This window comes from Drosophila virilis, chromosome 6, assembly GCF_030788295.1.
Source record: "Drosophila virilis strain 15010-1051.87 chromosome 6, Dvir_AGI_RSII-ME, whole genome shotgun sequence".
Lineage (NCBI taxonomy): Eukaryota > Metazoa > Arthropoda > Insecta > Diptera > Drosophilidae > Drosophila > Drosophila virilis.
The window spans coordinates 1,432,501-1,447,419 of NC_091548.1; the positions used below are offsets into that span (position 1 = coordinate 1,432,501).

The 14,919-nt window shown below is 37.8% G+C and overlaps 1 protein-coding gene across 3 annotated transcripts in view; it reads left to right on the top strand.

Annotated features, from left to right (window-relative positions):
• Nucleotides 1–14,369, top strand: part of ey (eyeless) — a 21,760-nt gene extending 7,391 nt beyond the window's left edge. For 2 of the 3 annotated variants that reach the window (XM_002059708.4, XM_032434243.2), the window contains 7 exons: nt 1,850–2,015; nt 2,687–2,867; nt 5,665–6,388; nt 11,183–11,356; nt 11,890–12,153; nt 12,525–12,834; nt 12,898–14,369. In XM_002059708.4, the coding sequence (XP_002059744.1) occupies nt 1,850–2,015; nt 2,687–2,867; nt 5,665–6,388; nt 11,183–11,356; nt 11,890–12,153; nt 12,525–12,834; nt 12,898–13,504 (2,426 nt within the window). In that variant the 3' untranslated portion in view covers nt 13,505–14,369. The remainder of the gene's footprint in view (nt 1–1,849; nt 2,016–2,686; nt 2,868–5,664; nt 6,389–11,182; nt 11,357–11,889; nt 12,154–12,524; nt 12,835–12,897) is intronic. The other variant, XM_015168533.3, reaches the window with a different exon arrangement.
• The last annotated feature ends 550 nt before the right edge of the window (nt 14,370–14,919 follow it).

The following is a 14,919-nucleotide window of genomic DNA, read 5'->3' on the forward strand; positions in this document are numbered from 1 at the left end:
TGGGGATTATCCCACAATCAATACTAGGAAATTTGTTTCAAATCCATGGTCGACTTGACGAGTGCGACCTTTTTTCAAAATCTTTTTGGTTGACCGCTTGATTTCATTATCTTCTTTTTTGTTATGTATCATTTCCGCGTTTGTTTCAGTTCTTATCTGTGCCTTGTCTAATAGATAGAGCTCTTCAATCTCAAACAACCAAACTGGGTTGTTACCAAACAAAAGTACTCAGTGCCCAAAAGACCGTATTCATCTTGACACTTTAAGAGCGTGCCAAAACTAATTTTTGTCCAATGGAAAGTAAATCGTGTAGAAACTAAATTTGACTTTAAGTGGCAAGCAGGTGGGAAACATATTATTTTTAAATATATATATATATATTTATATGAATACATATTACAGTATATATTTTTAGGGTAATCTCATTGTCAATAAGAAATTTTCTTACAGAGGACTCCATATTTAGATATATTTCAGTTTTTTTTTTTACCCTGAACCCATTAAAAATGGGTAAAAGGGGTATCATGCTTTTGTGCAAATGTTAATATGTGCAACAGGCAGAAGAGAGCATCTCCAACTCCTAAAGTATATATATTCTTGATCTGCATCAATAGCCGGGTCGATCTAGCTATGTCCGTCTCCCTGTCCGTCCATTCGACATTCTGTTTTTTTAGTAAATTGGGTAAATATTAAGAGTTAGAGTCACCAAACTTGATATGTTGATTTTATACCTATTGACACCTCCCCGCTAACACCGCAGATCTATAAATCAAGTTAAGAACCCAACTTATATTGCCAACCAATCTTAGCCACAATTTTAATGCAATTGTCTTTTTGAGAATACACAAATATTATATGGCACAATAAGATATAGTGTAGAACATTTCATTAAGATCGGTAAAACATTGTAATTGCGACTTTTTTGTGTAATGCTATTTAAGTTGGTTTTTTTCTCTATAATACTTTGTATTGGTGTGGCTGTTGAGTAGGGGCATAGCAAGCGTTGAGGTATGTCGCGAGCTCGAGGCCTACCTGGGAAGCTATTTTTATTGTTGAGTAGAGTCATCAGCAAGTAATACGGTCAATTGCAAATACGAACCCTGCAAAAGGAACTTTTTTTATACCCTGAACCCATTAAAAATGGGTATAAGGGTATATTGTATTTGTGCAAAATCCAAATGTATGTAACAGGCAGAAGGAAGCATCTCCGACCCCATAAAGTATATATATTCTTGATCTGCACCAAGTCGATCTAGCCATGTCCGTCTGTCTGTCTGTCTGTCTGTCCGTCTGTCCGTATGTATGAACGCAAGGACCTCAGAACGTATAAGAGCTAGAAAATTGAAATTTTAGATGTAGGTGCTCCTAGTGCCTACGCAGATCGAGTTTGTTTCCGATAATCGATAACTTACTCCGTTTCCAAGCAATCGATAAAAATATCGATATCAATATCAATATTCTGTTTTTGGGCTAATTTGGTAAATAATAAGAGCTAGGGTCACCAAACTTGACATATAGCTTCTAAAGCAGAATATATATATATGCATTTGATGTTGCAGGAAGAGGGTTCAGGGTACCCCTAGTTGGGAGCTCCCGACTAGAACCTCTTACTTATTTTATGTTTGCTTAAGTTTCAGTACACGCACATATTTAAATGCAATGCAGCAGAATACACTATTTAAAAGAGTTAAGTAAAGAAACTGTCAGCAAAGCCAGCCTACATAGGTATGAATACATACATGTAGTAGGTACACGGTATCCCTTAGTCGGGAACATTCAACAACTTAAACTGTATACAAATCAGTATATCGGTTGATTTACAATACAATATCTACATTGAACATTTCAGGTCACAGCGGGGTAAATCAATTGGGTGGAGTCTTTGTTGGAGGAAGACCATTACCTGACTCGACTCGCCAGAAAATCGTTGAGCTTGCTCACTCCGGAGCTCGACCATGTGATATTTCTCGGATCCTTCAAGTTTCCAATGGATGTGTTAGTAAAATTTTAGGCAGGTGAGTACCGTATACATGCCTTTCACTAACTCCATATATTGCGAGATATAAATATAATTTGGGCTGGTGGGGATTGTTTACTTACATATATATGTGTATATACAAAAATCTAAGCCTAAGGATGAATTAAGGATCTTAAGCTTTTGCAAGTTTGGGAAAGTGCACTAGGCGAGGGAAGTTTGCCGGACTCATTTGGACTATGATTGGTCCATTGTGTTTTGGGGATTTTATTGGGAACTTAGCTCCACTCCGAGGTACGGATTAAGCCTAGAATTCTTTTGGACCTTTGCTTGGGTCCAAAAGCAAATAGATAACAAGAAAACGGAATCTAGTTTTACAAATTGGGAGAGCACAGAGTAGCTGAGACGCTGTCTCTACCCCTTCCTCAACGCGATAGCTTTTACAGAAGTAGTTAAATGAGGCAAGGAGTCCGCTTCCCATCTAGTTCTCTAGCGTAGACTCGTCTATATATATCCGAATGCATTTTTTGGCCTGGAGGGTAATACGATTGTGGAAAGGGGTAGAACGATTTGGGTTGTAGCTTCGACAGGCTGCTGGTAAGCTGTTAGGTAACTAATTGTTCACATTTAACATGTTAGTGATATATATTATTAATTAAGTATTTAAGAAATTTTTAATTGCATAAATGTTTTGCTTACAATTAATTCCAGATATTACGAAACAGGAAGTATTCGACCACGTGCGATTGGAGGCTCTAAGCCACGAGTAGCCACCGCAGAGGTCGTTAGCAAAATCTCGCAATACAAACGGGAATGCCCCAGCATATTTGCCTGGGAAATCAGAGATAGATTATTGCAGGAGAGCGTGTGCACAAATGACAACATACCAAGTGTAAGTTTATCTTCGGGTGTTATGTGCATATATATGAAATCTAGATTCATAATATTATTGTATACTTAAACATCAAATATGGTCTATCTAGCTGTTATACTATTTGTGTAACGTGTAAAAAAAATAATGCCTTAAAACCGTATTTATTCGATATCTGGGAAAACTGAAGCTTTGCATTTGGTACGCGCGAATGTATATATTTTTAATTTCAAAGAATTTATGCAGACGTATCAAGAATATATATACTTCATCTGGGGTCGGACAAGCCTCCGTCGGTCTGTTAGATGGATTTGCAAAAACCCATTATACCATTAAACAATTATACGATAGGTTCATAGTATAAAAACAAATGTTTTTAAGATTTCCCGTAGGCTAATCAATCAAAACTTATTATAGTTTAATTTATTTTATCCTGTCTTATTGTTATATTTTGACTTTATCTTTCTCATTGACGTATGAAAGTGCTTTAAGACTTTAGCCAAAATTGATGCCAAATTTCGAGTATTTTTTTAATAATTTAAGCATCACATTATTATATGCCATTTTCTCCGCTATTTGAACTTTTCTTTTATATTCTTGACGCCATTTTTTTGCCTTTCTTACATCTAGTTAGCATTACCATTTTTTTATTGTTTATTAAGTATGCCAAAAAGGAAAGAAGCAAAGGAGCAAAATGAATTGTGACAGCGATGCCGATGGCCTGCGTTGTACTTTTCCTCATTGACAGTTGTGTGGAAAATGTGCTCATTCAAATGGAAGGGAAAATCTTTTATGCACATTAAGCGACAAAAAGGGAAATCAGTGCTAGAAAAAGTATGAAAACGTACAATATTAAATAAATACAGCCCAGCCCGTCACCGCAAAGCGTTAGGCGTTGAAATTCACGCGAGAGGGGAAATCACATTTTTCCTTTTATGCTGGCAATAGAAACAGAAACTGAATCGACCGCTTGGAAGGGACCAGGATCCGGAACCCGGCTCGTAACAAAATCATTGAGGGGTGAAAGCGTAGTGTTTGCCAGTTACATGCTGCATGTTGCCGCATGCTCTAATTTGTTCCGAGAGTCCTGGAGCTTAACTATATGCCCGCGAAGGAGGACAGTATAAGGCCGGCGCCAGAAAGTACAAAAACAAAGATTGAAGTTTTGTTTTATTAATAACAACTATGTCGATTCGAAAAAATAACGGCTCACAAGTTATTTATTAAAATAAATGCTGTTATTAAACGTACAGGTTTCCATGTAACCCAGCAAATAGTTAACATTTTTTTTCGTTATCCGTTTGTATTTTCAAAGGGAGAGTTTAACTTAAAGACAATTTTTTTAGCTAATTGAAACCTCACAAAAGAATTATAGAATTTGTAAGCCCTGTCATACAGGCATTTTTATCAATTTTTGGCGAAAGAATGTTCATAATGTCTTTAAAGAATTTGTATTTTCTATGATGCATTCGTTCAAATTAAACCTTTTGTTGCTCTTAATAAAATTTATTTAATAAATTCGGGCCAGTTTAATTAATATGTACTTTGATTTTTTTAAGCGCTACAAGTCACCAAATAATGTTAGCCAACATATATGCACATTTTATGTGTGAGGATCCTCTGTTAGGTAAACATATATGAAACTTGAACTCAATCCCTTATGTACATAACAAGTTATGTACATTTACATATGTATACCTGCCGTAGTAAGGATATTTGAACGCATATATAGGTATATATGAAGGGTACATATATTATATATATATTTATATTTATATATATATATATATGCGATGCTTTCGGGGATGGCGTTCATTTTTATTTTTTCAAAAATAAGTTTTTATACAAGCATTCGCTTTCGTTCCCCCGAAAGGACATTTCTGCCTAATTTTTCCACTCAACTGCACTTTTCCCTGTTGTTCTCACTCGCTCATTTATATGTTTTGAGCGTTTGTTCTTTCTTTCGTACGATTTTGCTTTTGCTTTTGCTGTTGCCTTTTGAATTCATTTCAAAAGCGCTGTCATGCGCAGGCACTGCCTTAAAATAATAATAAACAAGTAAGCTTGCTCTAGTCGGAAATGCCCGAATAGGAGATTCCCCGCGCGGAGCTGCTGCACAAACATTCTAGCTTCCTTCTACACAAAGCCAAAAATACCCAGCTTACGACCCATACTATCGAAAATGATTTAGCTTCCGATCTTGCCGAATTTTGAAGTCCATATGTATGGCATCATCATGTGCTTAAATGCCAAAGACCATTTATTACCAAATTTTAGGGACAACAGGGAGAGGTATCCAAAAACTATATTATACGAGAGTCTACATACGAAAATTTCATCGATTTTGATGGAAAGTTGTCGTTGAAAACTCCATCTGCACTATGAGGACCTACGTTCAAAATTTAAAAACTCAAGCCCTTATAGTTCAGACAGACTAACAGAGGAAGACTCGGTTAATGATGCTGACCAACAATATATGTACTTAATGTGCTCGGCGATGCTTCCTATTGTCAATATCGAATTTATACACATTTTCAATGGCTTCTGGACATAACAACACGACTAGGAACTATCTTTTAACCAGGTTCCACTTGCCCTAGCAAAAAGTACTTTTACAGCATTTTATACATTCCCTACCTAAGCCAGGCATTCAATCACATACCCTGAAAAGAACATTAATTGAGCAGTAGCTCACTTACCTCTGTATATTGAATTGTAATAAATATTTTAATTTTGTGGAGAAACGCACGAAATAACTACTATAAAATATAATTCATATCTAACCTTTTTGGATTGTTGGTGATTTGTATGCTTTAAGGTATCGTCAATAAACAGAGTACTGAGGAACTTAGCAGCACAAAAGGAGCAGCAAAATACTGGAACAAGCAGCTCCAATCCCAATCCCAATCCAAACCCAAACCCAAGCCATGCAGCAGCTAGCGGCAATGGCAGTAGCAATAATGGTAATAGTAGTAGTAATGGTAACAGCGTAAGTGGAGCGAATGGGGTGGGGCCGAGCTCCACAAACGATCTGATACAAACTGCGACACCTTTGAACTCATCGGAGAGTGGAGGTGCCAGCAATTCTGGCGAGGGCAGCGAGCAGGAGTCGATTTATGAGAAGATACGCATGCTGAACACTCAACAAGCCTCGACGCTGGATTCGGCTATATCAACCACAGGGGCGCCTCCAGTCACTCACGGGCAGCTCATGACGAGTGTGCCCAGCAACTTCAGTCCGCACTCCCATTCGAGCCACCCGATCCACACCCATGGCCATGGGCATCAACAGCAGCAGAGTTGGCCCACTCGACATTACCCCACTGGGTCCTGGTATGCAGCTCCTCTGAATGGCAGCGAATTGGTTTCGTCTCCAGGTGTCATCTCTGTGACCGGCTATGGAAACGGTGGCCTGACCGCTGCTTCAGGTCTGGTTCCGGGACATCCGTTGACTCCACCAAGTGATCTCATCAATATTGGGGGCCCAAGCGCTCGTTTGGGCAACTGCACCAATTCCGCAGACGATGTAATGCTCAAAAAGGGTAAGTAAGACCCCCAATCATATAATATATTCTGATAATATCAAAGGAAGTTTCTTACATATAGGGTGAAGTGCGATCTTTTTATTTGTCGAATACTTGCTAATATAAAATATTGTATGGTAAACTAAATGATATTTATTAAATATATTAAATTTGTATTGGAAGCCTTGATAGACACTGAAGATAGATAGTTTATTAGATAATAATGTTCTAGACTAGATAGGTAATACCCTGCAGATCCGTAGATGTTGCTGTCAATGTAACATGCAGGCCAAAAGTAAGAGAATAGAGCAATATATTCTAATTGAGACTGGGAATTGTTTTGAGAAAACTGTATTTATTTTATATGCGGGTATAGCCCGGCCTTGTCCGTGGCATGTATAAAATGAAAGTTCTCAAAAAACGTTGAATATGATTTTGAAACTGATCGGACGGTAATCAAACAACTTTCATACAAATGTTTTCCTCCAATTTACCACTGTTGCGGGTAGAATTTCCCAAATCGCTGAAACATGTATTCATTAAGTTCCTATATAGCGATTGGAAAATAAGTTTGAAGCAAATCGAACAACACTTAACACTTCGCCCAAAAAAATATTTGAATCGCGTTTCTACCGAGGGCGTTTAGATTTTGCGAAAAATGTGAAACACGTCTCGAATGATTTTCCATATACATATATCCTTGAAGATGAATTTGAGGGCGAAACGTCATCCATCAATTTGGTTCCCATTTCCACCAAAGAAGAATACATTTTTGGAAACGTGTGAAACACCCCTCAAACGAATTTAAACAAAGAATTTTATTAAATAGATCGGATGGTAAACAAAAAAGTTTTATACAAACGTTTCTCGCGATTTTTTCATACTTGCGGGTGGAGTTTTCCGAAACCGTCTAAACGTGCACCTTCATCACATAAATTAACTACAGAGAAAATGTAGCTTTCTAGCTCTTACGGTTTGGGCTGTGCATTGAGCACCAATCAGTCAGTCAGGACAAATAGTTTTATATAGAGATGTATGTACATACATGAGTGAGCTGGTAGTCTACATTCACTACGCAATATCTCTAAGTTTAGGGGAAGGTCGCATTTAACTTCGAATAGAGACAACAGAACAGACAGTCTGGCAAAGCCAATCAAGCCCTGGACTCTGTGTCACGTGCCTGTTCTATTTACGCACGCACACCAGGTTTGCCCTTATCGAATTGTCGGCGATACAGACTGAAACATAAAACACAATCACAGTGCTGAGGAGAAAGGTTAGCCATATCGGTGAGGCAAGCATGTAAAAATCGCTAGCGAGCATTAACATAAGCGACATCCAAAAGATATTCTAAGTCAATCGTGCGTATATTGGGCAAAATTGATTCATGGCGAAGGCTGCTCTTATAAATATTTCCTGTACTCGTAGAATGGGAAAAACGAGTATATTGATTTGTTGCAATATATTTTTTAAAGTGTGTAAGAGGTATCTACAAACCCATAATGATTCAAATTTTGATCTACATAAAGAGATCAGTACCCTGTTCTCGTACAATTGGAAAAAGTAGAAATATATTTAGAAGACTGTAAGAGGCATCTACAAGCCCATAATGATTTAAATTGTTGATCTACATTCAAAATTCAGTGCATCTATTGATATCCTACGGTCTATGTGTAGCTCTTACGAGCGCATCTATCTCAGGGCTTAGAGCTATAATGAAATCATTAAAAGCCTTTTTGACAATAATGCCTTTCGGCTGGCGGTGAATTGCCATGAATTACAAGATGTTGTAAAGAAATTTGGTTTCGTTCATCAAATTCATTTGATTCATTTTTCCGGAAATCAAACCTGTCTAGGTGGAAAATGTAAGTCAAAGTCCGATCGAATTTAAACATCTTTTCCAAACTTTCTATGAAAAGTAAATGAAGACAATTTTTAAACTTTTGTAAATTTCTGGAAAACTGTTGGATAAAAGCATTTTTTCCAGCCGATTACCTTCTAATTGAAAATGGGTAAAAAGGGAATAATTGATTTGACTACATTTGTGGTACATTTGTTGACTACATTTGTGGAAGCACAAGGAACGCATTAAGTGCGTATACTTTTAGTTAGCATCAATATCCGATTCGATCTTGCTTGAACGCGACGATCCAGGATCCTATAAGAATTAAGGACTTAAATATAGGTTCTCCTACTTTTCGTACAGTACGAATTTGCTTTACTTAAAAAAAAACTGGTACAGTTTAAAATCGATATAGATCGGTATTGAACTCCGGGTTTTTAATTTTTATACCCTGAACCCATTAAAAATGGGTATAGGCAAAGACAATATAAACACTGTGTTTATATTGTCTTTGGTATAAGGGTATATTGTATTTGTACAAAATCCAAATGTATGTAACAGGCAGATGGAAGCATCTCCGACCCCATAAATATATATATATTCTAGATCAGCACCAATAGCCGAGTCGATCTAGCCATGTCCGTCTGTCCGTATGTATGAACGCAAGGATCTCACAACCTTTAAGAGCTAGAGAATTGAAATTTTAGATGTAGGTGCTCCTAGTTCCTGCGTAGATCGAGTTTATTTCCGATAATCGATAACTTACTCCGTTTCCAAGCAATCGATAAAAATCGATATCGATATCCTGTTTTTGTTTGGCAATTTTGGTAAATGATAAGAGCTAGAGTCACCAAACTTGACATATAGCTTCTAAAATAAAATATATATATATGCATTTGATGTTGAAGGAAGAGGGTTCAGGGTATCCCCTAGTAGGGAGCTCCCGACTAGAAACTCTTACTTGTTTTATTTTATATGAGTTAAGGCAACACATGTGATAAGCACGTCACTGACATCTATATTAATATTTAAGAAATACAAGTAAGAGTGCTCTAGTCAGGAGTGCCCCACTAGGGGATAGCTTAAACCTTCTTCTACCAATACCAAATGCGAATTGGTGGGTAGTTCCAATTTATTTATTTATTTGATTATAACTATGGGGTGGAGGCGGGGATAGCTAGGCTAGAAGCATTGAAGCCGGATTTTCGCCATGCATGAAATGGGATATTGTAGAGTTTAAATTTAAAGTTTTAATTTAAGAACCGGTTAGGATTTGAGCGCAAGTGGAATATAATAAGCATAAAAGCATGCATCAAGTTTGCTTGGCAGTTTCGCGCATAGTATACACTGATCCAAAAAGTATTCTAAATAGTTCTGTAAATGTATGTATGAATATATCCTTGGAATGTTTCTGATGACCGCTCGGCTTTGGATATCAGCTAATCAGGCACTATTTGCCATTAGGTGCAGGGTATAAAAATTTGATAAATAGGTAGTTTAAATGCTTACCAATGTTTTACCTTCGCAGACATTTACCAAATATCTAATTAGTTTAACGACATACGCCTAAGTTTTGAAAACAAAATCTGTGCCCAAAGTTCAACCGCGTGTTTGCCTTAACTGTTTGGGTGTGTCAGAAGAAGTAACTGTAACTGTAGCCCCGTATAATCCGCAGCCTCTGGCAACGGCAACGGCAACGGCAACGGCAACGGCAACGGTAGCGGCAGCGCAACGGGAATTGCTGTCGTGCTTGACAAGTTTACCCTTAACCGAGTAGTTGCTTTAATGCGATTTGCAGACTCATTTTACAGGCGATGACACTTCATTAAACGCCAAACCCGTGGGGGTGGCGGCGGTGACAGTGGTTGAGGGAGTGCGGGCGGTGATATGGTTAGAGGGGGAGATGTGTTGATGGGGTGCATAAATAGAAAGCAAAAATATATATTTATAAAATCGGTATCTGAAAAACCTCATCCTACACATTTTGGGCCTTATCTCGTTTGTCTCTAACGTATTTAACTGTGAAAGAGTGTCGCTCTGTTGCTCTGTCGCGACCTCCCCTGCCATCCAACTCCTCGCCCAACCGTCGTATCTTCTGCTTTCGAGGCTTTGTTGCTCTTATGGCTATCTTAATGCCTCATTCCCCTTGCTCTGGGTTTTGTTGTTGTTTATGGCTGATTTTCGTTATTGTTGCTGTTGTTGCCTGTCAGCACATTGCAGTTTGCTAGGCAAGTGACGTGTGCTCTGGACTGGACCTAAGTCCGGACCTGCGGCATGTCTCAGAGCTATCAGCATCTATTTGCTCTGTCACATTCACTCACATTCAGTGCCAGTTACACAAACACACGCACACACACACACACACACACCTTTGGTATATCAAAAGTGACAAGCTGAGATCCAAATGTTGCGGCCAGCGGTCTCTTAGATGTGGATGTGGTTTGAAGCAGGACTTCGTGTCGTATTAATTCTCTGATTTGCAGTCGATTCATTACTGGTTATAAATGCATTATGCACATTATACATATCACAGGTGTTATGTACATTCAGTATATATGTAAATGAAACATATGCATGCTTAAGACTCAAAAATATTCTGTGTTTATTGTCCAATCGATGTCAATTTTTAAAAGTGCAAAAATTGTGCATGAAGTATAAGGATATCTATCTTAAATATTAAATAGCAGTGCAAACATTTAATCTGTTTTTAACATATTTTAAATCATAGTAATACAACGTATTCAACAAATAGATAAGAATAAGACACTTTTCTTAAATACCACTTTAAACTGTATGATCTGAAGTAATATTTCACTATTAAATCAAAAACTTCCCTGCATTTTGGCATTTACATTTTGAGTTACAAAGTATTGTATTATCAAAGGAGGAATTTTGTAGTCTAGCACGTTACACTACAAAGTTCTTACTTAAAATGAAATACTTTTATTAATACGATGATTGAATTTTAGAGCTCGATGGACACCAATCAGACGAAACTGGTTCAGGCGAAGGAGATAACTCAAATGGTGGTGCCTCCAACATAGGAACGAGTGAAGATGATCAGGCTAGATTAATTTTAAAAAGAAAATTGCAAAGGAACCGAACATCATTTACAAATGACCAGATTGACAGTCTAGAAAAAGGTATATATATTTTAATATTAATGTTAAAGGTAAGACCTGGTGCAGAGTGTTCTAATGGAAGAGCACATTTGCCATTACTGAGCCGTTTCAATTATATATGATATATTCTAGCGGGTGTTTCCCGGCCGTGTTAGCGGCAAGTTTACTGCTTCAAATTTGAGATATATATTTTTCACCCACATTCCGACCGCAAACAAAATAAATCTATACGAACTATCTTGAGCTTAACATCTAGTCATATTTTGTACATAGATATTTGGAAATCAACTATTGAATAAGTGATCAAAAGTGGATTAAGTGAAAAACGTATTAAATAAATTTCACAAAGATCTTTGAAAATAAATTTGAAGCCGATCCAAAGGTCCCGCCAATTTACCACAGATGCGGGTAAAATTAAAAAAAAGCCGGAACACTTATTCATTATGTTCTTATCAATCAGATTAAACATAAAACTTCGCCTACAAAATATTAAATCCGCATTTTCCATCGATGAAGCTTTGACGTTAATATCATATATCCTTTAATGTTCTTAGAGTTTGAAAGAACACATTATCCGGACGTCTTTGCCCGCGAACGATTGGCTGGAAAGATAGGTTTGCCCGAGGCAAGGATTCAAGTCTGGTTTTCGAACCGACGAGCCAAGTGGCGTCGTGAAGAGAAATTACGAAATCAGCGGCGAACGCCAAACTCAACTGGCACAAATGGAACATCATCGTCGACCTCGGCAACAACATCTTTAACTGACAGTCCCAATAGCCTAGGCGGTTGCTCTTCACTATTGGCCGGCTCTGCAGGAAGTAAGTTTTGTACCCAAACTTAGGTTATAACTCATCAGTTTTATTATACCCTGTACCCAATGAAATGGGCCATGGAGCTTATGTGTTGTTGATTAGGTCGACAAGCTGAGTCGATTAAGTTCAAGTTCGTCTGTCTGTATATAAACCACAATATTATACTGACTGCGTTGTAAATAAAAGTGAAATTTCACAATTATGTGGGAAACGAGGGAATGCATTAAAAACAAAAAAAAAAGGACAGTTTGTTAATTTAGGATCTGTGTCTACCCATACCTAGTTGGGAGTCTCGAACTTACGTAACCTCGGGGATACGCTTAAAGTTATATATTTTAATCGAATTTTTTAATTTTCCTATTATATTTGACTTGTAGGTGGACTGAATGGCTTAGCATCGCCGAATCCAATAGCAACGCCAACTGGCGGGTCTGAAACTACGGATGCACACCACACAGCCTCAGGAGGTGCTCATATTCGATCTGGAACGCATGACATAGGCAATGCATGTTCACCAGGGCTAGGAATTGCTGACCAACGGCATCAGCACCATCATCACGTTCCTCCTCACACACTCGTCCCGTCCATTTCACCGCGCCTCAACTTCAACAGTGGCTTCAGCAGTTCGATGAGCGCAATGTATTCGAATATGCACCACAATGCGATATCAATGAGTGAAGGTTACGGGTAAGTTAACTAATATGTTATATTATATGCTAATGCATTAATTCGGTTCTTGCATTTGATTAGATCTGTGTCCTCGATACCAAACTTCGGCCATCCAACAGTGGGTTCGTTGGCACCTCCTTCGCCAGTTATGCAACAAAGAGATCTGACACCGCCATCCATGTATCCGTGCCACATGCCTCTGCGGCCTCCGCCAATACCACCACATCAGCTTGTTGGTGTGGGAAGTGCCACAAATGACAGTGCTGGCGTCAGCAGCAGTCCACTCCAATCCAATCCACATGCTGCGTCCGGAACTGTGGCCAGCAACAATGCAACCGGATACGAATCTCTTTCGGCTTACAGTTTGCCGCCCCCGCCACCAGCGAGCACAGCTGCGAATCATATTCCCTCTGGCCATCATCACAGCATGGAGGCTCGCCAAGCTACTTGTAGTCCAAGTCTAATGAATAGTGGCGGCTCAGTTCATGGGGTGGGTCATGGTTCGGGATTTGGGAGCGAGAGTATTTCACCTGCTATGCCTTCCTACGCACACATGAGCTATAACTATGCTGCAGCGGCCAGTGGCGTGGCATCCTCTGGAGGTGCCAATCCCGCTGCTGCCATTAATTCGCATGGATCGGGAAAACAGCAGTTTTTTGCGTCTTGCTTTTACTCGCCTTGGGCTTAAGTGCAAGTACAGTGGATTTACAGTGGAAAACTAATTTAAAAAAAAAAAAAACAGCTTTCATGCCTCAAAAAAGTACTCAACCGAATCTTTCATATCAAGCCAGCACTTCGGAGACCCAAAAATCGAATTTACATATCTTTCAATAAATACTTTACATCACTGATTTAAGCATGAAGGTTGTAGAAAAGTGCATATGTATATTTCCGCCCAAGGATTCCACCAATCATCAGTAATTGGTGTGATTGAATAATATAAATTTGAGCAAAAAAAAAAAAAATTAAAATTAGTTTTATTTGTAAAATATAACAAAGTGAAAAAACATTTACCTCTAAGCTTTAAGGCCCTTGAACACAAATAAAACTAGCCATAAACTTAATAAAAATACTTTAGATATATTCCCATTAGTCTGGAATTTCATTTTATTACGTTCCACAAATGCATAGAAAAGGAACACATTAGGAAGTATCTTAGACCCAATACCTATTAACTGACGAAGCCAAAAACAATATGAAATTAAGTCAGAGTTACCTGGGAGCTAATGGGAGTTATTCAGTACCAATTGTTCATTTTGTTTTCTATTGAAACATTTTACGCAATAATTAAACAATTAAAAAGGATTTAAAGGTCGCATGCTAAATATAATGTGAATAACAAAAACGAAGCTTTATCTCCTGTGCTTCCTTATTTCTTTTATTTTTGGGTAGCTGTGAAGTATTTTTCTGTCGCTCATATATCTATTAATATCTCCTCATTATGCCAAAATACCAGAGTCACAAACGATTTGTGGCGTATTTCGAGAAAAAGCGAGGCTTGTTTGAAATACCAATATCAATGTTAACGTTGAGACCCAAATGTGTAAATGTCTGTATGGATACATAACTCTTGTATATATATATGTTTTCAAAGAGTCATTTTTAAGCAGCTATACTGCTGCAGATGATTACAGTAAAATAAGCCTTCAATTCAATTTTCAATTTAGTTGCATGCATAAGGGTCCTTGTTAAAGTTAAGTTCAACAAACATTTTAATGAAGTTGCTCCCAGTGTACTCAGTACTGTGCCTAGAGAGGGTCATTAAGACATTTGTAATATAGGACTTAGCTCAATGAATCATTCAAAATAAACAATTTTACAAAGTGGTTGCTAACAGAGTGTTCTCAAGTACGCAGGGGTAAATCACGTGCACAAATTTTGAAGGTTTATGGATGTGTTCGCTTTATAACCCCTGTTTTTCTTTATGTGGGATAAGTATGTTTATTGAATATATTAGTATTATTACAAAGAACAGTATACAATACTACTTGTAGAAGATAAGTACATTGCTTTATCATACTCAACCCTCAATTCGTTTGTTCTTCTAAATTAATATCAATTTATATAGGCGAAGTTTCGAAGTCTCGACTAACCTCTCTCGAA